Consider the following 26,876-nt stretch of genomic DNA (forward strand, 5'->3'; position numbering starts at 1 on the left):
AATGTGTATGAATACGCAGCCCTATTAACGGTTATTATGTGAAACTCCTGTTCATCATTTCACTGCCGTAACAGATTGCTGTTCTCGTCATAAAGCAATGCTCTGTTGTGTTGGGATTCCCCTTAATGAATTAAACTAATGTTGTAGTCTTACCACTCAGTGGGCTCTGGTGTAGCTGTAGTGCTAGGTGTAGTTGTAGATAGTGTAGTTGTAGATGTTGTAGTCTTACCCCTCAGTGGGCTCTGGTATAGGTGTAGTGATCGGTGTAGTTGTAGATGGTGTAGTTGTAGATGGTGTAGTTGTAGATGGTGTAGTTGTAGTTGTAGAGATCGTCTGAGGTGTGGAAGGTGGTCTAAGAAACACAAAAATACTGTTAAGAGTTTCATCATCAGATGCATCAGTTTATCTCTGAACACCTTCTCCAAATTATGCAAGTCATCCTTCACCTGCTTTTTTTGTTACGATTATTAGTTTAGAATAGCAGCGTAAACTTCCAGCCTTACAGATGTGACTATATTCACACAGTAGAGCATATTCTCTCCCACATTATTTCTTAAACATAGTGATTATTTGTACTTTTACATTTTCTTTGATTTGAGTATTTTGAATAAGAGAACAACAGAGGATAAAAGGATACTCACCTTGAGGCACAGGGTCCCTGCCTCAGTGCACTTGTGTCAGTAGAAACGTTGTTCTTCACTGTGGCTTTAGGGCAGGGCAGAGAGTCTTCCTGAAGAAGCCCTGAGATATCTGGATTGGTACACAACATTTATAAAGTGAGACACAATGGAAATATCATTCCTGCCCAATCATCACTCTAATAACGCCAGTTTGCTCTTAATACTGCAGTTGAACTTGTTCTCTGTTACTTCACAAATCCTACCTTGCATGGAGAAGAGAAGTATGAGGTCACCACCCTTGATAAACTCTCTTCTAGTGAGATCATCTTTTGTAAGGATCACAAATGAGGCTAATCCACCCAGAAATACAGACTCATCGTCAGTGTCGAATGTAAATTCAATGTTTCGAGGTCTGTCCCAGTAATAGCTGTCACCTGTTAGAACAAAACACGGCTTTTAAAATAACTCTGAAAGCTTACAGATAATAATTTATAATAATAAAAAAAGGTGCATATAAACACATGAAAAATTACAGAGAGATAATCAGATTGCATTAAAGATCTAACCATTATAAGTCAGAGCAGGGTCAGTGGTGATGCTTTGCTCAAAGGACATGCGCTTCTGTATGTGTGGATTCTGGTCAAGGATCTGGACGGTTATTTGTCTCCATGGACAAGGCCACTGCAACTCGTCATCATATGCACCAGATACCAACTGAACAAATATTGAAAGATCATTTCTGTCCACATTTAACCGAGCCAGAAAGCGATAACCATCACTGAAGTAAGACAGTGGCATTGTTAAAACGCCGGACCCATGTTTCAGCTGCTTCTCAAAGTCCCTTATCTGCCATGTGAGGGGACACTCGGTCTCTGAAACATTGATATCATCCAGTGAGAATCCTCCACTGGAGTTTCCAGCTCCTTTACGGCCTTCAAACACAACTTGGAAAGATGTATTTGCGTTCAGTGGCACGTGATGCAGCTTCCAGTAATAACCAGGGGTTTCTGCAAGAAATGAAGCGGTCAGTAACACTGAAACACAGGCCTATATGACTTGCAGTCTGTAAAGTTCTGCAGGAAGAGACGGACCTGTGATCTGATCCATGAGTCTGAGAGTTCCTCTGCTGTCTGCTTCATCCTGGTACTCTCGGATCCAGATGTTGAGCTGGTCAGACTCATTCCCGCTGTGATAGTAGTAGAACTGCAGGCACTGGACTTTGCAGTCTCTTGTAGGGGTCAGTGTCTTGCTCTCCAATCTGGCTGCGTCCCCCTGGCTTCTGCCCTCAGTGCTGAAGTGCATGAAGAAAGACGTCCCTGCAGGCATGAGAACAGGAGTGTGTGGTTTGGGGAACTGGGAGGTACAGTGACTGCAACTGTGGATGGAAGTGAAGTGATCTCACCATTCTCCTCTTTGCCCAAGTAGCTGTGGTCAGTCACATTGATGCCACTCACTGACTTCACTCTCTGCCAGCCATAATCAGCAGCAGAACAGACACTCATCTGACACAGAGATTCATCATCAAAACTACAGTGGTCAAGGAAAGAGATGGAGGAATCTGCAATGCAAACAAACACTGAGACTAAATCAATTCACTACCATTTCAATTCATCACAATGGTCCTTGGTCCCCTAACAAAAAAGAAGTATAATTCAAGTTCATTTTATTAAGTATACTTTATGTAAAATTACGTGTCTAGTATCTGTAAAGCCAAGATTTATTTTTTCCATCTTAAAAATATATCTAAATTACGCCATATGCTCTCATCGACAAATGCGGAACAATTAGTTCATGCGTTCATGACATCAAGGCTAGATTATTGTAATGCTCTACCGGGTGGTTGCCCTGCAAGCTTAATAAACAAACTACAGCTGGTCCAAAACGCAGCAGCTCGAGTTCTTACCAGAACCAGGAAGTATGACTGTATTAGCCCGGTTCTGTCAACACTGCATTGGCTCCCTATCAGTGGGGATTTCTTTAAGACTGCAAGGGAAGCTCGGCTTCCCCTATAATGTCAAAAAAATTAATGGTCAAATATGTACTATTGTGTTAACATTTTATTGACTAAAAATGCGTTAGAAAACGTTAATCTCAAAGACGAGTTCGTTCAGAATCAGCTACATACAACAGGTCGGCAGACTCGATTTCCTTCTCATACATTCCCGTAGCGTCACTGCATTTCTCTGTTGAAGCCCAGCGTCCATTGACTTCAATGGGGCTGCTCTGAACAGTTTTTTTCAGCGCTTCGAAACTAGACAGTCATTGGATAAATGCTGCGATTATGTCCCGCCCACGGACGCTCAGCGTCTCTGGGGGTGAATGAGGAGTGGGCTGGCCCGGACTCCGGGCTTCCGCGTGATGATTGGAGGGGCTGCATCTCCTTTTGATTGACAGCGATTTCATACAATAAAAAGTCGCTGCCGCTGAAGCTATTGGAGCTCAGCCCCATCGCGGATTTTTCAAGTGATAGTCAAAAGACAAACTGCTGCAACCTCTTTCTTGGTATTTTCTTGTCGAAATTGCTAGCCATTTTTCATAATACATTTCACACAATTATACATTTATACTTTTATACCTTTATTATATTATTACTTATCCTATTATATTTTTATAATATTATTAGTAATAATTAAAACAATAATTATTAAAATAATTAAAAATAGCCTATATTAGTATTATTATTATTATTATACTTTATTATATTATTATTTATACCTTTATTATATTATTACATTTATACAATTACACCTAACTCTGCTGGCCATTGAGAGGACACTGGATATGTCACTGGAAAAGATACCTAGTTGGAACGATATAGGGTCACAGAGCATTTTCTTGAAAAGGAGCATTGGGCAGAATTTACGTATAAATAAATGGACAATTTGTATGATGTAGGCCGAAAATGAGCTTCCCCTCTTTGAAAGACCAGAAGCCGCCACTGCTCCCTATTAAACATTGTATACATTTTAAAATATTGCTGATTACTTACAAAGCACTAAATGGTTTATCTCCGCAGTACTTGAGCGAGCTCTTAACGCATTATATTACGTGTCCTTCACGTCTATTGCGATCTCAAAATTCCGGCCAGGAATTTTGGCGTCTACACTAATATTAGTCTCTCTGTTTATCCCGAGGTTTACCGCAGTCCGCCAGATCCACGCCGTATCCAGATCTGATGAAGGACCTGCGCCTGGACACGCTCACACACACACACACACACACACACACACACACACACACACACACACACACACACACACACACACACACACACACACACACACACACACACACACACTCCAGATCTGATGAAGGACCTGCGCCTGGACACGCTCACACACACACACACACACACACACACACACACACACACACACACACACACACACACACACACACACACACACACACACACACACACACACACACACTCCAGATCTGATGAAGGACCTGCGCCTGGACACGCTCACACACACACACACACACACACACACACACACACACACACACACACACACACTCCAGATCTGATGAAGGACGTGCACCTGGACACGCTCGCTCACACACACACACACACACACACACACACACACACACACACACACACACACACACACACACACACACACACACACACACACACACACACACACACTCCAGATCTGATGAAGGACCTGCACCTGGACACGCTCACACACACACTCCCGATCTGATGAAGGACCTGCGCCTGGACACGCTCACACACACACTCCCGATCTGATGAAGGACCTGCGCCTGGACACGCTCACACACACACTCCCGATCTGATGAAGGACCTGCGCCTGGACATGACGACAACGCAGAAGAGTCCAGAAGAGTCAACTAGTCTCCCCCCTGTGAAGGCCTCCTTCCCTTCCCTTTACCTCTCTACAGATAAAAAGTTGTCAAAATGATTCCGGTTCGCATGGATCCACGGAAAACGACAAAATATATATATATTTTATGCAGGCCGGACAAGTAATTTTGGAACCTATTTCAAAGTTTGCGTTCTCGTGCCACCAGACACTATTGTTGTGCAAATGAACGTCCAGAACACAATAAAAGTTTTCTGTCTTTAGTTGAAACAGTGTCGTGTTAGCGGCCCCTAAGTTAATAACTAATGATCTTTGCAACGGAAGTGAAAAAAATCAAAAACTAACTTTAGCTGGACAATAACTTTATTCTAGAGCTGCTGTAAAGGCAAAACAATCTCTGTTATTTTAATTTCCTACTATCACTGTAAAGCTATATAAATTAAGTTGAAGTGACTTGACTATGTAGTAAGTATGTACTAGTAGTAAACTTGACACAAAAAAGTGTACTATTTTAATACTGCTTGGGACTAAATTGGCCCACTTTTAGTATATAAAAGTATACGTTTAAGTATACATAAGTGTGACAGTAGTAAAATTTAAGTGCACAACTAGCTCACAGTGTTTCTCATTTGTACTGCATCTGTACTACAAGTGAACTTATAAGTATACTAGTAGTTTACTGTTTTAATACACATTGAAGTATACTCCCAGTAAACTTCTAGCTTAGTAGTTTTATACTGCAAGTATACTTGTAAGTTTTCTTTATGTGAGCATAACATCATACTTAGTTTACTATTTATATTTTCTTACTTATAGATTGAAAATTGTTCTTATATAACATCATACGTATAGTTTAGTATTTATATATTTATTATATTTGCACTTTAAGTATACTACTTTGTTCCTATTTAAGTAAACATTTTTTATTACTTGAAATATACGTTTAACTGTAAATTTACTCTTTCAGTTTTAAAAAGCATTTTATTCTAGATTCATACATTTCTTTTTTATCAACACTTGAATGTAGCTCGTCCTGGGTCAACATTTCATTCAGTAACATTAGACGGTTTTGATTTGAGCAAACTTGTTTCTGCTTCTTCTTCACCTGTGTTTTGATACAGAGATTCTGTACAAGCGTAACAGCGCCAACATCATAATATAATAGTGAAAATGATAGCCCACAAGAAACTTACGATCCAAATTGTCTGTGTGCTGCTATGCACCAAAAAGGAGAAAAAGAAAAATAGATTATGGTGGAGTAAATACTTACTGCATTTATAGAGTTTGTTGAGCTCAAGCACATCATATTCACTCATTTCCATTAGTTGTCCGATCACATCTTGAAACTCGGGATTCTTGGTAATGATCGTGGATCCATTACTGTTGCTGAAGGCATTTTTATCAAAATGCATCACAGAGTAATAATCATATGGGGTGCCGAACACGTTCTCGCTGGATTTATTGAAATAACTCTCATACCCTGAACATAAAGACTATTGCAGTTATTAAAGTGATTAAGCATGTAAAGCATAATTTAAAAAAATATAATAAAACGACATGGCAACCTCTGATGATGTTTTCATATCTGATTGTCACATAATCATCTCTGTCATATCGTGTCTGCTCATGGTAGAATCCCAGTGCATGGAGAAACTCATGCTCAACAATGGCTTTTATTCCACAGCCATTCCCAATGGACAGAGTCTGGCCTCCAGGAGATGTGCGTCCGATATATGACCAACACCTGCAAAATAAGTCATTTCCAATTCATTTCCAGATACAATATGTGTTTAAATACCTTATTTGTCCAAACTTTTGACTGGTAAATAATAAACTTTAATAATACTGTAAATTTGACTCTACAGATTCAGTCTAGCATAGGCTACATCAGAAATGTCTGTAATATATTCCTTACCCTTCACGTCTCTCCACAGAGATGTAAAACTCTTCTGCTGCTCTGGGCTTAAAGTCAATACATGATTTCAGTCTGAACTGCTCAAAGGCTCTCAAAATGACTCCTCTGTAGTTCATACCTATAAACACAAACAAAACTGAGTGGAAAACAATATAAAAGTTACATTATATATTTAAAAGTTGATTGAAGCGTAAGTGAGGAATCTGAAATCTTACTGAGATTTACACTCAGCTCATAGGGGACGGGAATATCCCACCAGGACTGATTCCCTGGACTGGCGCTCGCTTGCCTAGGCTTTAAAGCAGATCATTTCAAGTATCCGGATATCATTTATAGACTTTCCTTCATTTATATATGACTTACCTTCATGATGTCTCCTTCTGTGAGATGTAAACCTAATACAAAAAGAGTCTTCAGTTCACAGTAAATATGCTTGAATAAAACATGAGATAAAAGTGATTTTACTGCTTATATAAATGTATTTGGGTTCTTAAGATAATATAAAAGTTTTACCTTCGTTTAAATCCAGAATGCTCTCCCATTTTTCACGAATGGCTTTGAGAAAATTATATTGAAGATTATATTGGGATAAGTATAAGATGATAGTGTTGATGATAATGATAGTGATGGCAGTAATGCACAGTTAAAACAGGATATTTCAACCTGGAAACATATTATAATAACTTTACAACAGATGAATGTGACTGTACTGTACTTACCAGTTGGGTTCTGAGAGAATGAGATATAAAAACAAGACAAAGAAAAATAGATTTAGCCTTAAAAATCAACAGCTGTATATTGCTTTAACAATGACAATGTGGACAATGACTGTCCACTATCCAACTTACATTTGATGCTTGACCAAGAGCCAAAGCCAAGCTCAGCAGAAGAAAAGCACATACATGCATTGTCACTGGAAATCATAATGAGCACATTTGATTGATAAAGTTTCATCTTATCACTTATTAACCTGCAAGCAATTTAAGTTAAATGTAACAATACATATTTTTTAATAATAATTAATGATTAGAAGACCCAAGGAAACTAAAAGAGGGATACATACCAGATTACAGTCGGTAATGAGGCTTTATGTGTGAAGCGAGAGTCTTTTAAGCAGCAATGCCTAAACCCACCCTGAAACTGACTGGAAAAACCAGCTAGATTGCAAAGTTACCATAACAGAAGTGGCAGATTGTTTGCTTTGATTTTGGTCTTTACTTAAAGATTTCAGACTCCATCATCAATAATAAATATTTTGATATTTTAGTTGATAAAAAAAATCACTGTAAACCACAGCTTCACATGGCTGGTTATTTGTTTGTTTGTTCATGCTTGAACAAATGCTTTTATCCAAAGTGACTTACATTTCTTTATGCTTATAATATAATATATTTCTACCTCATACTGTGATCAGAATCCATATCGGATCGCAATAAGAAGTTATTTTAAACATTCGGTGGTGTCTGAAAGTGTGTTAAAACTCAAGGTTCTGTCTGTCATGAAACTGATGGCACAGGCTCTGAAATTGAACATCTAAGATGAGTGAATGTTCTTACACTGTGCATTATTGTGTGGTCTGCCTTTAATTCTTAAATGAGCAACAGGACATATGTTTTAAAAGCAAGCGTCATGCAGGAGTAAAGCATAAGCAGCAGCAAGCATTTGTAGATGCTGTGAGAATACAGCGACTTATATCGCGGATATGAGAAGTTACAGTGAAACAGGCATTCAAGCATTTTTTAATGTTGTTTTAATTTTCAATGTTGAGTGAAAACGTTGTGAGAACAGTGTTCATGGAACGTCCTTACGATTGTATTTTTCCTTGACAAACATAACTGTTCTCAATCCCATCAGGATGTAGTCTTTGACAAAAATGGGATTTTCTCAGAATTTTTAATCAAAATGTTTTTCTATTTATGAAACTTACCCACATTCAAGTGTTGATAAAAAAGGAATGCCTATAGCTTTAATAAAACATGTTTTTATTTTATTTCTAAGCAGAGGGTCTGTTCTTTCTTTTGATATATATTGCATGTTCAGATATTCATACAACAAAATATTCTGGGAGCCATGAAACATTTGTGTAAATTGCCAGTAATGCTGGCAACTTTTTAAAAAAACATTCAGAAATAACGTTTTCATAACTTAATGAGAATGTTAACAAAACATTCTAAGAACAGTTTTGTAGATGAGGTCATACCCATAACCATGCCAAACACACCAAGAGTTATCATAACATCAATCTTAAAGCTAACTAATAGTTATATATTATATATAGGTAAAATAAGCATTTTTTTATTTCTTGAACTTTGTTTTATGTTTGGTTTGTTTGCCCGTGTTTTTGAGCCTGTGTCTGTTTATGGATTACGACTGTGGATTACCTTAAAGAAAAAAGTTTGGATCTTCAACCTGCAGTTTCGTAACACATGTAATGCAACATTTTGAAACAAAAGATGCTACTTTTTCCACATTCCCTGCGTAACTGCAGGAGATTAGATTTACATTTACAGACACCTTTATCTAAAGCGACTAACAAGATAATCAAGACAAACAACACAATGAGATAAACAAGACAATTGCCATGAATGGGTGCATTCCTGTATGACGGGGTTTTCAAATAATTTGTTATTCTCTTGCAGTACAGATGAAAGAAAACACAATGGAGAATATTCAGACCTGTTGAGCAGCATATTTGGTTACGCCAAAGGCCACTAACGGGACAAAATATCGCAAAAAAAAAATCAAAAAAAAAATCACACCTTAAAATTGTGCACCATTAGCTATAACGAAGATTGAATTTTTTTTTATTTAGTTTAGTTTATTTGCATGATTATAAAATATATACAATAATAAAACACATATACTGTGCAGGGAGAGGCAGAAAACCCAAAAGGGCTTATTTAAAGCCTAACAGCAAAGAAAAGAAAAACAAAACTAATTATGAAATTAAATAAAGAGCTAAATTACAATTACAAATATGTAAATGTATATGACTGCATCAAGTTAATAACAATTATAAACAAATTAACAACATATATCAAAAACTCAAAAACAAATCCTATAGTGTATATAAAATACATTAAAAAAAACAATTACAAGGCAGCAATAAAATTATTGTTTATGCATCTCATATAACATTAAATAAGTTTTTTTTTTTCTTTGCCAAATGGGATAAACCACTCCATAATTTAATACACCTAAATCTTATCAAGTATTGACCACAACAAGTGAGAAATTTAGAAAGATGAAAATCTAAAAATTGACTAGGTAAGTGACAGTGAACCTGTGAATTTACTTAAAAATACATCTTAAATTGCTCTGGAATGTTACCTTAACTTTAATATATCTTATAAATAAATAAAATACTTGAGAAATATCAATATCAAAAATAATAATACGTTTCTGAAATACAGAAGCAGATGAGGCATTTGATTGGTTTGCCACCCTAACTTGTTTCTGAAAGATACATTTTTAGTAGATAAAGTGCTTGCCCAAACTATATTACAATATGAAAGATACAGATAAACTAAACTATAATAAAGAGAAAGAATACACTCTGTACTAACAAGATGCCTAACCCTCCTTATACCGCTAGTTTTATAATTTTTTCTGCTCACGTAGTCAGCTTGTTCCCTCAAACCCTCATCAATAAAGTCCCAGGCATTTTGAAGTTGACACTTGAGGCACCTTAATAGACTCAATTGTAATTTTTTATAAATCCTAAGGGTAAACATTTTTTGTCACTAAAAATAGTAACATTTTATTTTTTTATATATGTAAAGATAATTTATTTAAATTAAACCGATTAGCATAATCAATTAGACCATAATTTACATTCTTAATCAATAAATAAAAATTTGAATGAGAGAGAACTTAACATCTGTAAACATTATTGCCGTAAATTAGTAGTAGTAAGGGTCCAAGAATGGACCCCTGAGGAACCAGACAGAGTAATCTTGCTTTGCTAGAATAGAAACCCGTAAAACAAACAAACTGTCTTTTATTAAAAATGTTGTTAATATTAAAAATTAAAAATGTTGTAATTTAGCATGAAAACATCTCGAGTTACGACTGTAACCCTGGTTCCCTGAGAACAGGGAATGAGACACTGCACCCTGAGATACTACTGGGAAACGCCTCAGCGTGACTGATGACTGAAGCACGTTTAATCACGGCAATCGTATTGGCCGGCGACAGCCTATGATGTCACTACTAGCGCGACCAGGAAGTATAAAAGGGGCGCTATTGAGACACTATTGGGCAACGAAATACCCACGCTGCCATGCTGAGGGGAGTGCATGCCAAGAAAAATGGCAGTGACAAAGCACCAGTAATGGTAGTTTCAACTGAAGTGTCTGAGCCACTCCTCCTTCTGGTCACACATTAGGCTGTCAGTGACAATATTTTTTCTAATAACGTAATATTGACGGAACGCAAAAGGCGGAACTCTAAAGCGGACGTGCAGTGCGTGGACAGTCTGTGGCGCGCGCATAACAGACGCATGATAGCTGAGCGCCAAATTCGAACGGCACCTTCTTCGTTAAAAGCTAACGTATGGAAAATTGGCAATTTCATTGTGACCTATTTAGTATTTTTTGTATGAGAGCTGCTTTCTGTATTGTTTAGTTTTCACATCAATATGCTGTAAACCGATCTGTTATACGTACGTTATACTGCCCTACACACTCACAGTGTGTATCAGTGCAATGCCAGTCACAAAAAGTTACATTTTGACTGTGCTCTCTGCTGATGTTCATTCACTTTTTTGTATAAGCTGTTTTTGATTGTGGTATCCAGCAAACATTTCAAGTCATAACTCTTTATTATTTAGTTGTGTATAAAAGCGGCTTTGTATGTTACTAATTATTCAGAATATGCGTAAGTCCACAAGCATTATGTTTGTATGAGAGCTGCTGGTACATAATTCTATATTTTAGAACGAAAACTCTTTGTGATTTTGCTACAGCAAAATGTTTTTTTTGTCTGAAGGATTATATTGCTCATTGGAAATAACAGGAGGATGTTGGTTAAGAGTCTATTATTAAATGCTAGAGATTCAGAATATGCTGAAGTTTGTAATATTTACTACAAGTATGCTGCTAGTACAGGCACACATTGATTTTCCTGTTGGTTCTTTGCAATGTTGGGACATATGCTGGCAAATGTAACCTTACAGTTGACTTGCCAAATCACTTCCATTTGTTTTATTTATAAAAAGAATATAGGAAGTATTGGAAGTAAATTCGTTATGGGTCATCATAAATATTTTGCTTTAAATGTACCAAGTAGTCACAAAAAAAAAACATGCATCGATAATCGTTACCCTCTGAATCGTAATCGAATCGAATCGTGAGGTGCCTAGAGATTCCCACCCCTAGGACTATTCAAGGCTTGGAACCAAAATCTTTACAATAATAGTAATATTATTAGCTAATTTATGACCAACATTAATTTAAAAAAAAAATCTGTAAATTTGTCAAATGGATTATTAAAAGAATTGTTTCCATCCACAAAGTCTGAAGCTAGCTCTTGAGTGATCTTCTCTCTTTGCAGCAACTAATTTCAAAGCAGATTTTGGAAGAAGCTATACAGCATCTTAAAACATTAACATACGCCCTTGACACACTCCAAACTTCTTTTTCAGAAGTGTGTTTAACTGTTTAGAAGCTGATCTCTTAGAAGTGGTAAATAGGAGAGAGCGGGGCACATATCTAGTACAATTATGTGGTTTAGTTTTATTAAAACAGTGTATACTGTACACACCCATAGGTGGAGTGCATTATAACATGACCATATGACAGATTAAAATGCTATCTGATCTAATCAAAAATATATACAAGACAAACTAAAATATTTTCTCAATAAAATACAATTATTCACTTTTTCATATAAAATAATGGCAGTTTTTTAAAATTAAAATTAAAATAATTTTTGAGTTTGACAATAAGCACAACGGAAAACACAGCTATACAACATAGTTCAAAACTTATACTCATAATTAATAATTTCTGAACCTTGACTCTCAGTCTTTATTCACCTTTTTCTCATGTTTTCTCAATAGAATTCATAAAAAAATAGAATAGCATAGTTCTAATAGGGGCTTATTGTAACGCAGTGTGACAACATGCCCCGCCTGCACAAATAGAGCTAGAGTGATCAAATGGAAATTAAGCTAGGTCAGGCAGACCACTGATCGCTAAACAATATCAGCTGACGCTCAGCTGATTGGTTACTCCACCTACTCTAATCATCTATAGTATTTAAGCTCATTCAGCAAATGCTCCGCAGTCTGTCGCACAGACATTTACACAACCGCCACCTCCTAGGATTTGTGTCTCAAGGATGTATCTTGAGTTGTCTAGTATGGCAGCTCGAGCACCTTAGAGCCTGAACCTCTCGCCAAATCCAAAGATTGTCAATACATTTTATTTTCAAAGTGGTCCTGATTAAATGTGATATCAGTGATATCCTCCAAAGATTTCTGAATTTTGGCTCAGTTTTCTCTATATATAGTGTTGATATTGCAACTAGGAAATACACTAAGTATCGTCATGCTAGCATGAGTGGAAGTATTTAAAACCTGTGTTACAACTAGCCTGCGTTAGTTTGTGCCCCGCTCACCCCTACCTTACTTCTTTCTGAACTGTTGTTTTGGCCCTCCTGAAAAAGAGCAATCTGGATAAGACTATATTAAGCAACTATAGACCAATCTCAAACTTTCCTTTCATAGGCAAAAAAGTTTTCAATCAGCTGAAAAAAATTATTGCGCTCGAATGAATACTTTGCAATTTTCAATCTGGTTTCCGACATAATTAACAATATTCACCTCAACACTTCGTCAAGTGGGTTCCACATAGCTTTAAGTAATCTCAAAAAACAAAATTTAAGACAAATACTCCTTAAATACAACAGTAATAACAACAGGAAAATATAAGTTGCATTTACTAAATTGTTTGTGTAAAGTTGACAATTTCAATGTTGTATGGACTAAAGAAATCTTAAGTCACTATAGGGGCTTTCGCACCGGATAGTTGTAGGATCTTAGTTATAGGCACTAGCCACCAGGGTGTTTCCCAGCGAACTAATGGATCCCCTAGGAATTTTTTCCTGGTTGCGTTCGCACCGCCAGTAGGAACTCTGAAGTGACGTAAGCCAAGCTTGTTGTTGTGACTTTTATTTTGACAGCGCTAAGAACGACTGAGCCTGAGCAAATAAACAGAGCTCGCATTCTCCGAGTTCATGAGTTAACGATCTGTCTAACAGTCCTGTCTAAAACGTTATTAGATTGAACTGTTATACATAGAAAGTAGACAGTATATTAAAAGTTATTAGCGTATGCCATGTTGTTGATGTCCAGTGTTGCTGAGCAGAAATACATAATCATGTTTGGCTGGGTCTCCTCAAAGTTGCGTTGGATTTTCTCCTCAGTGTAAAGGTTAAGAGATCTATCTCTGTTTTCCATGTTCGTAGAGTTAGTTTGTGGAGTAAATATAAAAGTTATAATCTGATGAAGGACCTGCGCCTGGACGCGACGACAATGCAGTCCTGAAGTGTCAACTAGTCTCTCCCCTGTGAAGGCCTCCCTCCCTTTACCTCTCTACAGATAAAGCGTTGTCGGGATAATTGCGGTTCGCGTGGCTACGCGGAACGATAAAAATTCGGTATTATAAATTTTAAGGCCAGACAAGTAGTTTGTTGAGGGTTGATTTGTAGGGAAGGACTACACGCCTGCGCACATATATTCAAACGCACATACCTATAGACTGAACTTGTAATACGCATGTGCACGCCATCAGTGTTCTCACTGGTTCGTGTTTTTGAAGTTTGTGTAGACAGAACGTAAGAGTTTTCTGTTAAAACAGTGTCATGTTAGCGGCCCCTAAGTTAATAACTAATGATCGTTGCGACAAAAGTGAATCAATCAAACTAACTTTAGCTGGACAATAACTTTATTCTAGAGCTGCTGTAAAGCCAAAACAATCTCTGTTATTTTAATTTCCTATTATCACTGTAAAGCTGCTTTGGAACAATCTGTCAGGGTTCTGTCACGTCTGTCTGGTTTGTGTCTTGGTTTGGTGACAGAGCTCTGACACTCCCGGTTTGTCATGTGTTTGTGTGTAGTCTGGTCTGTTTTTGAGCACATGGTTTGTCATGTATTTCCTTGTGCCATGTGCTCTCCTGTCAATTGTCTGGCCCCTCCCATCTTGTTACCTGATTATTGATTAATTTGCCCCACCAGCCTTTCTCGTTACCCTCTTTTGTTTGCTTCCCTATTTAGTCTCCCTGTGTTTGCAGTCCTGTGCTGTTTCGTTGTCTATGCTCCCTTGTGTTTCCAGTCTTGTTTTGTTTTGTTTATTTATATTACTTAATAAAGATCCTGATTTTCTGCACATGAATCCTCTCTCACTATTTCACCATTCCATGACACAATCTACATTGTTAAAAATGCTATATAAATGATGACTTGACTTGTGTTTACTAGGGATGGGGAAATGAAGCCTCATGAATCTCTGAGGCTTTCCCCTGACTGTTCCGGGAAAAGATTCAAAGCTTCGAGAGTGTCGAGAACAGCGGCGAGAACAGCGCCATCTGGTGCTTATTTAAAATAAAGCAGCCAGAAGCCTGTGTTAGAAGCTCTGGCAGATGAAGCAACCACAACACACTCCATAGTTTCAATGTTATGTGCACAAATAAAAGCCTTACATGTTTGTGTTTGATTTGTTCATTAAAAAAAATTCATTTTCCCATTAAAGTGTGACAATAAAATATAATAGCTTATACGTTTATATGATTCAATAAAATTTAATGTAGGCCTACTCTCTCTCTCTCTCTCTCTCTCTCTCTCTCTCTTTCTACATACACACACACACACACACAATGAATAAGGACATTGTCTGATAGGATCATCTGTTATTAAATGTCAATATCAATAATTGAAAATATCAACCAGACTGAGGCAACAATGACTCGTTAAATACGATCTGAAGTTCGAGCCTTCTGACACCCGAAGCGAAACACGCACGTGACTGGACAGAAAGTGAGGCTTCGTTTGTCATCGATCACGTGACTCTAGTAAACCAATACACGCATCGATACGGGGCTTCACTAGAAATTGTGTCGCTTATGTGATACGCGCATCGAAGCTTCAGTGTCATATGTAACATCACTAGTGTTTACACAACCTTTTTTAAAATGGCGGGTGCAGGTGTTTTGTGTGTGTTCGGCCAATCAGCAAACACTAACGTCACTAGTAGTTCTTATAGTGTTTAGACCGACTCTGAAGTAGGAGTAAATTAGTTCCTCCAAAAGGAGTTCCTAGAACTAAAATAGTTCCTAGTTCCTGTGGTTAAAATGTTTTACGTTTTTAGTTCAAAACGTTGTCATGTAAACAGCCCCTGAGCTTTCTCCAAGTCATTAGCCGTGTTTCCACTATCGTGCCAAAAGCGGGCGTGCTAGCATGTGCCAGGGCCAGCCGCGTTTCCACTGTCACTTCCGGGGCTTGATCGGGCCTCGTCAGGGCTTCCTCTGGGCCGTCGAATACCTTGGTCCAAAGCGGGTCAGCTCGGGCTAGAAGAGTGGTTACGAACAGAGGCGGGGTTTACCTGAGTCTGGAGACGGATGATTCCATATACCAGCTAACATCAGTATTAAAGACTTTTTAAATAATTTACCTCAAAACTCACTTTCATGTTTGAATGCCTTCTGTTTGTGATCCGATGTGGATTCTGATCACTGTATAAGGCAGGATTTTTTATACGTGATGCAAAAGACTATGCGCGCTAACCTTTACCATAATAAACATGGTAAATACAGATGGTGGACAACCAGAATGAGACTTTTACCGCCGCCGTTCCCGCGGCGGCAAAATTGGGATGTGTATTTGCTGCCTTTTACCGCTGAGTGGCGCTGTAATCACAGACTTTGAAAAGTGTCAGTTTATTCTCTTTATGACGTAATCTGCCGCGGCAGTAATCTGAGCTGAGGTCACAGATAAATTCAAGATAAATATTGTGGTTAAACGAATTCAAATTCATTAAATTTAAACAAAGTAGACACGTTAAAATTGTGTGCCCAGTTTTTCTATAATTTAGAAAGGCTATGTCAATAGGTTACTTGTCATTTACTTACATAAAATTAAAACATTTTCAGGACTTGCAGTTACTAACCGATGTTAGTCGGTTTAAGCATTCTTTGTTATATTCAGGCTTACATGTTGTTATGATTATCAATTGAATTATTTAATAAATAATCAACCACAATGCCTATTAGCCTACTGCCGCAGCAAAAATAAACCAGTCGAATTTCAAAGTCGTTCGCGAAATGACTAGGCTATACCGGGCAAGTGACAGGGCAAAACAGCAGCAACTGCGGCGTTTTAAAAGGTACGTTTCCTATCTGTTTATTAAAAAAAAAAAAAAAAAAAAAAAAAAAAAAAAAAAAATTTCATTATTTGAACAAAAATTAGACTGATTGAATATGTAAAAATATAAACAAACAAAGCAGAGAATAAAACAAACTTTTAGGGAAAAAATATAGGCCTATTATGCTACAACAGAATTGGTTAACATTAACGAAAGCAAAATATGTAAAAATACATTTAAAACAAAATAAAACAAAACAAATTCGTGGCCGAATTCAAATCGGTTCAAATACCGAACAAACAGTAGTAGACCTAGGCTATTCAGACGATAGCTCTGTGGTCAATGCATTAACAATAGCCTCTCGGAGCTTCAAACGATCTGAGATCGAATCTCAGTGTAGCTGACAGTGTTTATGTTTTTCCGTTCTTGATGCATAAATATGCATCTGTTTATTAAAGTCAATCATCTTGTTTAATTATCAATTGTACATTACAACATAAATTTGCAACATTCCAGTTGTGCCGCTGCAAAGACGACACTGATGAATCTGATGAAGGAAGACTGTCAGCCGATTGCACCAGAAAATGAAGATGATGAAGCTCGTCTTTAATCTGCTAAATTATTTTTTTTGTGTGTGTGAATCATTCACGAGAATTCAATTCTGTTTTTCAAAACAGATCGAACAAATCAGAAAAATACTTTCAATACAGTATTACTTTCAATTAAAAAAATAAACAATGAAAATGTAAAAGAAAAAGAAAATTAATTAAGTTTGAAAACCCATCGCACATTTCAAGGTATGAATAAAGTGTCGGGACAGTTTATTTATTTAAACAGGGTTGCATCGATAGAGTTTATTCCCTTTGTGATGCAAAATAAGAAACACAGAATCTTATTCTTGCAACATTTTAAATTTATATTGTCAAAGAAATTGCAGCTAAATTAAAAAATTAAAACGGTACAAAACGAAAAAAGTTCAAAGCAACATAAATGAAGAACAGGCGTTTTTCTTTGCCTCTCTCGCGCTGGATATTTTTTTACTAAGTTTGGTCTCCCTCACTGCGCGCGGCGGGTCTTTCTCGAAATTAAGCATTAATAATACAGCTGATAATACTGTATATGTCGCTGTGTGTCATCCACACAAATCACGAAAGAAAAAACTGTAACAAATAGCTTTTGTTCCTTCAAAGATACAACATGCCTTGCTGAATTCACCTCACAATAAAACGAGGTGGGTCGCGAATTAAAGAGCTCTGTATCTGCTAAATTGAAATTGTGTGTGGAAAACCTTTAAATACAATCAATAAAACTACAATATATAATTTAATAAGATATAGGGCCTACTGTAGGCTACATAGGCTATGGACTTTTGGAGATTTTGAGATTAATCCTTAAAAGAATTTAGCCTTTGCCTGCTCATCAGGCTGGCTCCGACACTCTCCATATGAAAGACGGAACATTAACACCTCTGTCCTGCACCCCCACGATAAAGCAACTATTGCCTTCTCCAAACCCCCCACAGGCTAGCTGAGTTTGCAAAACAAAACAAAGAGTTTGCCACTCGTCGTGGTGTGCCAAAACACTTAATTATAAACTTCAATATTTCATTCAAAACAATCTCAAAACGCTTTGTGACATTTTGAAAAGCCGTGGATGCATTACTGCCACTGAAACCATGAACGCAACAGAATACTGGTTCTGATTTTATTGTTTGTCGTTTAAACGTCATAGGCTATATATATATATATATATATATATATATATTAACAGAACTGCTTTTGAAATTACGATTGGAATTATTATAGGCTACAGAAGTAAAGTCATTGTATAATATTTGTTCCTTAGTGTAAAATGGAAATGCATGGTGATTTTATTTTGTAAATAGGCTATAAGCAAAAAAATATGTTTTAGAACTAGACAAATCTCTCTGCATCAACAATAGACTATAAAATGCATTAATAGGCTAATTTAAAAATATCAGTAGTCCAAGTTAGCCCGGGATTCGAACCCGTGTTATCTAAATGATCGTGACGTAAGTTCAACCACTCGGCCACGATTCACTCGTTGCGACATGGCCTAACGTTCCAGTGTGTGTTCGCTCAAACGCTCTTCATTCAAATGAACGCGCCGCCGCGTTTGTCGAACACTAATTCAACATGCCAGAATAAAACCTGGCTTTAGAACAATGCATAGCGCCACTCGTCGTGGTGTGCCAAAAAATTTACAATAATTTAGTTTCATTTATTTCAGTGTTAATGTTTGAGTTAAAAAAATCCTCTACAAATTAAATTAACACAAAGTCGGCTATAAGAGTCCTTTATAGGCTACATAAAAAAGCAAAGGGCTTACAGTCTTAACATTTAGGCTACTTTGCTTAAATTCGATACATTTATTTTCAGTAGGGCCTAATAAATTTGTAGGGATGTAATTTCAGTATGCTTTACCAACGCTATGTATTCAATTAAAGTTCCAAGAGGTCTGGTCTCTATATTTCCTTCCCAGCTGACACTAATATGCAAGTAGACAGCAAAATTCTATTCTAAAAAAAAAAGTCTATAGGCCTACTATACTGTTGTAGCCATTAAATAATCTCATTTAGTATCATATTTGTTAAAATATTATAATGTTATTTTTTTCCATCTATGTTGAATATGAAAAGTGAACAGCACGAGTAAGATAGGATGCATTATATCGAGAAATGGATATGGAGTGGGTCAGACATGATTTTGACCACTTCATTAAGTTTTGGTTAGTAGAAAACCTTTATTTTAAGTGAATTTCGTTTTCTATAAATTGTATCTTAATTTTAATCAATTTTTCATCAACCAATTGCCTGGATTTAAATAAGTAAGAGAAGCAAATATAACAGACACTAATCATGGAGGCGCCCGCGCGGTCACTTGCATTGCACGTCAGCTGGAGCGCATCTCATCCTCCTAACTTAACGAAACTCAGCGTATGCCTCACACAGACATGATAAATACATCAAATACACAAAGCTTGAAATGTCTTCAAACGAAATAATTCAAAACGAAAAGAAAAAGGCTACTCTCTGATTATGTCTTTATGTGCATTTCTCTCTAGGTGCGTTCACAACAAATATGGCGATCGTCAACTTCATCTTTGCAGTCGACACTGTCAGAAAACACTAGTTTATTGATAAAAATCAATGCACGCATCACCGGATTTACAAATACACATCTTGCTTGTTGCACGCACACATGTCGAAAAAACGAAATAACATTATTATTATTAATACATCTTTTAGAATATTTGATTAAATGCTGATTGTTGCGCTTGTTCAATTTAATAAAATTAAAACTTTAATTGTGATAATTAAAATAATTGAAAATTAAATATTTAGTGGCCAAGTTTTGCTAATTTATTATATAGGCTATTATATGCCTATTGCCTATATTAAGGTCATATTAAGACCAGGCATATATTAGTTATTTTAGCTGTTATGAGAAAAATAAATCTAACGAAATCTAAAATCTAAATCTAATAAATCTAAAAAAAAAAAATCTAACGCCAATTCAACATGCCAGAATAAAACCTGATTTTTGAACAATGCGTAACGCCACTCGGTCTGGTGTGCCAAAACACTACATTTTAAACTTCAATGTTTAATTCAAAACAATCTCAAAACGCGTTGTGACATTTTTTTTAAAGCAGTAGCCTAGCCTATATAGATTAAGGGCATTGAAACCAGGATCTTAACTAAAACGCGTTCTGCGTAATCTCTCAAAAATTATGCCACACTACTCCATGTATTTTTTTTTTTTTAAGGACTGCTTTTGAAATCACTATAAATTACTATGCAATTGTATCGCTCACGAGAGCTCTTCATTTATCTAATTCCTCAATAGAATAGTAAAAATATTCCGCGTCATTGCTCCTAATATCGCCTCTATTTTTAACTTTTGATTCTATTTTTTCAGTTCTAAAATTTATTCTATCTTTGGTTCTATTCTGTTGTAGCCTAATAGGCCTATTTATATATATGAAAAATATGCCTATTAGGCTTAGGGTTTTTTATTTAACCCACTTACATTTTAAAATGCGGCAATTGCTGCTGTTTTGCACAATGTCCCTTTGCGCCACCTGGCGGTCATTTCGGGAACGACTTTGAAATGCGGCTGGTTTATTTTCGCCGCGGTGATTTCGCCGCGGCAGCTGGCGCGGCGGTAATAGGCATTTTGGTTGTCCACCATCTGTATGAACACTTGAAGAAATCAGACAAATCATAAATGCTATCACAATCATGTTTTTATTTTATCTGTCAGTAGCCTACTAGTCTCTTTATATCGGACTATCATAAAATGAAGCAACTTTCTTTTCGAGAGCTTCCTCTGTTTCTCTGACTGAAAATATAACTGTACTGGGAGAGAGTGCTAAAGCTAAATATCTGTAGCCTACTGGGAGAGAGTGCTAAAGCTCCTCAGGTCGTATTTTTGGTGGCATATTTGTTGAAATCATCATTCTTTCTAAATGTGATGTAAATATGTCCTGTAACTACCAAAAAAACAGAAACAGACGTGACTGAATAAGTAAGGGTGTCCTCTTTCTTTTGTGAAATAGACCAAACGGTAAGCCATTTTATTTCTGTGTGACTAATGTGCAATTTTGACAAAGATTAATTCATTATGATCAGTGTATCACTCTTTTATGTAAAACATCGATTCTTGGGTTTTAATTACAACAAAAACGCCAGCAAACGGTCGCTTTTATCATGTTTGTTTTGCAATCACGCTAGTTTCCAGTGATTTCTTTCTGATTAGTTTTCTGATAAAACTTTTTATAAAACTTCTATTTGTTGGTGAAATGATGGGTTAGTGTGACGTTGTTCCAGAGAGGCGTGTTATGGGCGTGTTTTAGTGAAGCACTATTAGCTATTAGCCCGGCACGGCCCGTTTAAAGCCCTGGTTCGCACTGGCCCGACAGTGGAAACGCGGCTATTGTCCTAAAACAAACAACAACAGTTAGACAGTTTTAAAACATGAAACTTACTTTGACAACAACATACATGGTATATGTTGCAAGCTTTTTTGTGATCTTGCTGCCTCTCATGTGTTCAAGTACGTTTTAAACAGTTCAACGCAGACGCACAAGCTGTTGTCATTGTAATGAACAATAATACTTGTGACACTTACTGAAAATACCCCCCATCTAAGCCTAAATTACTAAATGTTAAGATTAAAATGAGAAAAAAAGGGAGAGCACAGATTTTTTTTGTATGTGTTTAAGATCACATATATGCTCACTCGTTTCTGTTTATTCTAACTACAGGACACGCGCTTTCCACACAGACACTTTATTCTGACACCACACTGAACAGGTCCTTAATTTTAGCTTGAACTAATTTAAGTGTGTAATTTAATCATTCAATTTCCTTTACATTTTCAGTTTTATTAAACTTAAAGTTTAGAATCAAACTGCCTTATGTTGTGTATGCAGCTGTGCAGTGAAAATGACCTGATAGCACCACCTATTACACCATAGAGTCCAACCAGCACTGATACTAGTATTACCGGTTTGAACCAAGGATAGCAGTTAGGGGTGTGCGATATTAAGATTTTTGATTGTGGACGATCAAAATGTCTCCACGATCTGCTTTTGAAGAAATATCGTAGTATTGTCCCAGCAAACACAAAAACGTTGTAAAAAAAGTCGTGAAAAGGTTGTGATAGTTTTTAACCATGATAACAGCGAATTTACCATGGTTTTACTACAAAAACCATAGTCAAACTATGCTTTTTTTAGGTTATACAAATAGGCTACACCAAAAAAAAAAAGCATGATTTTATTACGATAAAACCATGGTTGTGTCAAGGAACATTGCTAAATACTACTCACGAAGACGAAATAACAATGAGAATTTAATCCAAATCATTTAAAGATATGCAGTGAAACAGAGTTCACAAGTCACATAAACAACATTAAGATAAACCAAACACTAAACAAAACGAGGACTAATAACGCTCATTAATTAGACGACAGGTGAACAGAACACATTAAATCACACACTGGTAAACTGGGTCAAACAAGACACTGGTGTCAAAACCAACAATACAAAGAACATACATATGACAGATACACACCTCTGTAAAAAATAAGGCTAAAAGCACTGATATATAGTAAAAAATTTTTTTTAAATTAATCATTTGGTGAATACACATGAAAGAACTGAAATAATTACACTTTAACTTTCAGTGTCTACTTCACTTTCAGAGTGGAAGATTTAAATAACTGCAATTAAATCAGTTGTTTGTGTCTAATACCAGTTTGTTCCCCAGCTAACAAAATTATGTTCCGAGAATGTTGTGGGAACGTTGATTTAACGTTGCTGGAACGGTATCTTAATGTTAGCAAAACGTTGCTGGAACATTATCTTAAGGTTAGCATAACGTTGCTAGAACGTTAGCATAATGTTACTGGAACATTATCTTAAGGTTTGCATAACGTTGCTGGAACATTATCTTAAGGTTAGCATAATGTTGCTGGAAAGTTAGCACAACATTGCTGGAACATTCTAAAGGTTAGCATAACGTTCATGGAATGTTATCTTAAGGTTGGCATAACGTTGCTGGAACGTTATCTTAAGGTTAGCATAACGTTGCTGGAACGTTAGCACAACATTGCTGGAACATTCTTAAGGTTAGCATAACGTTCATGGAATGTTATCTTAAGGTTGGCATAACGTTGCTGGAACATTATCTTAAGGTTAGCATAACGTTGCTGGAACGTGGATCGTGAGAATCTGCTGTCAATAAAGATGTTCGATTTTTCACAATCCATGCATGTTTCATTGGAGTTTGGGCTCTTTTTAATCGTGCGAGTCTGCTGAAAATAATGTTGTGCATTTTTCTATGATCTGTGCATGCTTCGTGAAGTGCATGCAAATGCGAGTGCTTCATGAGTATATACTAGGACAGGTGCGTCTGAGGTCTTTTTTGTGTTAGAACGCCATGATGAATATCTTTAGATCTGATTGATGGAATATATTGATTTTATATATATATATATATATATATATATATATATATATATATATATATATATATCTTTTTAATCGTGAGCTCCTGCTGTAAATAACGATGTGTCATTTTTCATGAAGATACGAGTAAAAAGGTCAAGTCTAAGCTACTTGTGGATTTTCTGTGGATTTTTTGTGTGTTAGAACTCCATGAGGAATATCTTTAGTTCTGAGTGATGGATTATGTTGAGTTTGGACTCATTTTAATTGTAAGCATCTGCTGCAAATAATGCTGTGTCATTTTCCACAATTGCAGCATGTTTCATGAAGTTACAAGCGGAAATGTGTCTAAAATTCAGCATCCATATATGGTTTACACATGGGTCTTTTTAAGGGCTTCTTTTACAAAAACCTCACTCAAGGTTTAGTAAAAAGCCTGAAACAATTATGCTTGTTGTATTCTACTCATTGAGATCTTTCAAATGACATATGACACAGGACTATCTGATCTGTATGATGTATTTGACATATTGCAGTATGTAGTACAAAAAGTAGTTTATAAATTCTGAAAACATTTTTTTTCTATTTATCAGCAAATACCTCAGCACTACTTAGGAGTTTATCAAATTGGCTACATTCATTGTAAATTTCAGACTCTAAGCTTTCAAATGACAGTTGATCAAGGTAATATTTTTGAAAAATATGATTAATTTCGCAGCTAGGTGGCGCCTGCAGGGGGTACACTTGGTTTTAGAGGAAGAACTCAGCACTCGTTAGAAGTTGATCAAAGTGATTAGATGCTTTGATCACATATTTTGTGTTGTTCCATTCAGTGGTTGCCAGGGTTCGGGTTTAAGGGGTTAAAGAGCACATTAATATAAAACGGTGACCCATGACAAAACACACGGATTAAAGTGAAAATGGTATAGAGCTTTATTAATCCCCGTTGGGCAATTAGTTTGAGCTTACATGGTGCCTCACATAAAACAGTGATCACATACATTCAAATACTTAAAAATAAATAAATAAATAAAAAAACACCTAAGTTAGTCACGGTAAAATTAGTAACAAAATCACAGTAGTCATTCAAAGAATCTGGTTTAGCTTTTTTAGGTATTGGTACAATAATTTAACTTTTTCACAAATCAGGTACCAACTCTTGATCTAAGGACGACTGAAAAAGTAAGTGGAGAACTCCACTGAGCTGATCGGCGCAGTATCTCAGTGTTCTGCCACATATACCGTCTGGACCTGGGGCCTTATTAAGCGGTGTGGCCTTCAACTGTCTTAATATGTTAAATAGATTCATTTTAAAATTATTAGAAAAACTCAAGGTCTCTTTAAAAATTGCTATCTCATCAACAACAGAGGATATATCCAAACGAGATCCTCTACATCCTCTGTTGCTTTCTAACTCACTCATACGTTATGTGACATTAATGTTAATAATGGTATTGTGTCTTAGCTGATCTGATCACTGAAAACTCATCTTAATACCAGATGTAAATGCAGTGAGTCTTACAAAATGTAATACTTACGAATGATCACAATGCAAATATTAAGCTCTTGGAAACTGATTTTCCCCTTCCTTCCCTTCATACTGTACTGACTCCAAACACAGTTGAGCGCAATTGCTCTTAACACCCTCCGGATGGCGTCTCCAGGCATTTTGCCTCCAAGAAGGCTAAGGTGATGGACCTGTAATAAAAAAAGCAATTATTAGTTTTTGACAGATAGATACTTCCATTCCTAATCCATGTATAACTGTGGACACTAGCATTTCAGTTGCTGAAAAGTAAGCCTGTGACTAGTAAGAAAACTACCACATTTTCCTGGAAAACAAGACGCACCAGGTGAAAATTGTACGGTGAAGAGAAAACAACAGAAGGTCACCATGGTGTACAAGTTGCCTTTTATAATTAAATTATATAATATTGTATACTATATTCAGATAATTAATAAATATATTCATCAAATAGTAACAAACAGTGTCACATTACTACACGTGAAAATAGTATTATGATTAAAATGTCTTATTCCACCTTCATGTTGAGTTTCCCTGTCAGACATGGGTGTTTCTGGATCTTCGGCATTTAGAAGACCTGAAAAACAAGATTCCAAAAACATGGTTCCTGGAAATTATTCAGGGATGCTTTTTTATTTATTTATTTTTTCATAAATGGTGGTGTAATAGTAGCACTCATTTTGTTGAGTGGTGACACATTAGGGTTGGGTATCGTTTTTTTTTTTTTTTAACGGTACTGGTGCCTAAACCGATACTTTAATGTCATTCACAATCGTTTTGAGGCTCTTTTTTTTTTTTTTAAAGAACGGCTTTTTTATCGAAATAAATTAAATTAAAAATTCTTAAAATTGAACCATATATTAAAATTGTAAAGTATAAATATAAGTAGCCTAAATACAAACACAACAAATTCACAATAAAACATAAATTAACCTAAACCAACAACAATAATTTAACACTAAATAACAGTTACAGTACTAATAAACGGAGCAATTCAAATAGGCTCCTCATACCATCGGTGCTCTGGCCCTAATAACGGCAAAGTAGTCTGTATTCTTGGTATGCCTCAAACCAGCTTTAAATTGCAGAAATTCTTTAGCAGAAATATGACCACATTCTTTGCCTTCTCTGGCAAAATAAGACACCTCTCCTAACTTATTGCATGTCTTACACAAGGTGAGTGTTATTTTAGAACACATCACCTTAAAAGTGATAATGCTTTTTACGTCCTTTTTCGAAGAACCAAAGAAAATTGGCCAAACATATCGGACGCCCTGATTTCTACATATCTGCATCAGCATCGGCCAGAGAAAAACCCATATCGGTCGACCTCTAAAAGCAAAAAAAAAAAAAAAAAAATTATAATAATAATTTAATTCTCCTCTGTCAAATTTTCAGAAAAGTATTTACCACAATCCAGCTTTCTCATATATCTAGCTGGAGGTCGTACTAGTCTCCATGGAGGTTCCTCATCGCTCTCCAGGTTTGATGTCACTGTGGCTTGGTTAGCTTTCAGTCTGGCTTCCTCATAGCTATCTGGAAAGAACATGGCAGCTTAGTTTGACCAGTAAGAGAGTATAAACCATGTATGTGACATATGTTAGAAAACTTATAATACATCCTAAATACCTGTAAAATTTTTGGCC

The 26,876-nt window shown here is 36.3% G+C and overlaps 1 protein-coding gene across 1 annotated transcript; it reads right to left on the reverse strand.

The window, feature by feature from the left end:
- Positions 1-232: 232 nt before the first annotated feature.
- LOC311289847 (meprin A subunit beta-like) lies at positions 233-26,779 on the reverse strand (the record flags this gene model as incomplete). The annotated part of the gene is made up of 12 exons (XM_084408093.1): positions 233-352; positions 463-511; positions 642-750; positions 884-1,054; positions 1,187-1,627; positions 1,712-1,936; positions 2,023-2,178; positions 5,724-5,933; positions 6,019-6,197; positions 6,369-6,486; positions 7,088-7,097; positions 26,681-26,779. 12 exons carry the CDS (start codon positions 26,777-26,779, stop codon positions 233-235), a joined length of 1,887 nt encoding a protein of 628 aa, XP_084264219.1.
- Between the last annotated feature and the right edge of the window lie 97 nt (positions 26,780-26,876).

This window comes from Rutilus rutilus (assembly GCF_951802725.1).
Source record: "Rutilus rutilus genome assembly, chromosome: 4".
NCBI lineage: Eukaryota > Metazoa > Chordata > Actinopteri > Cypriniformes > Leuciscidae > Rutilus > Rutilus rutilus.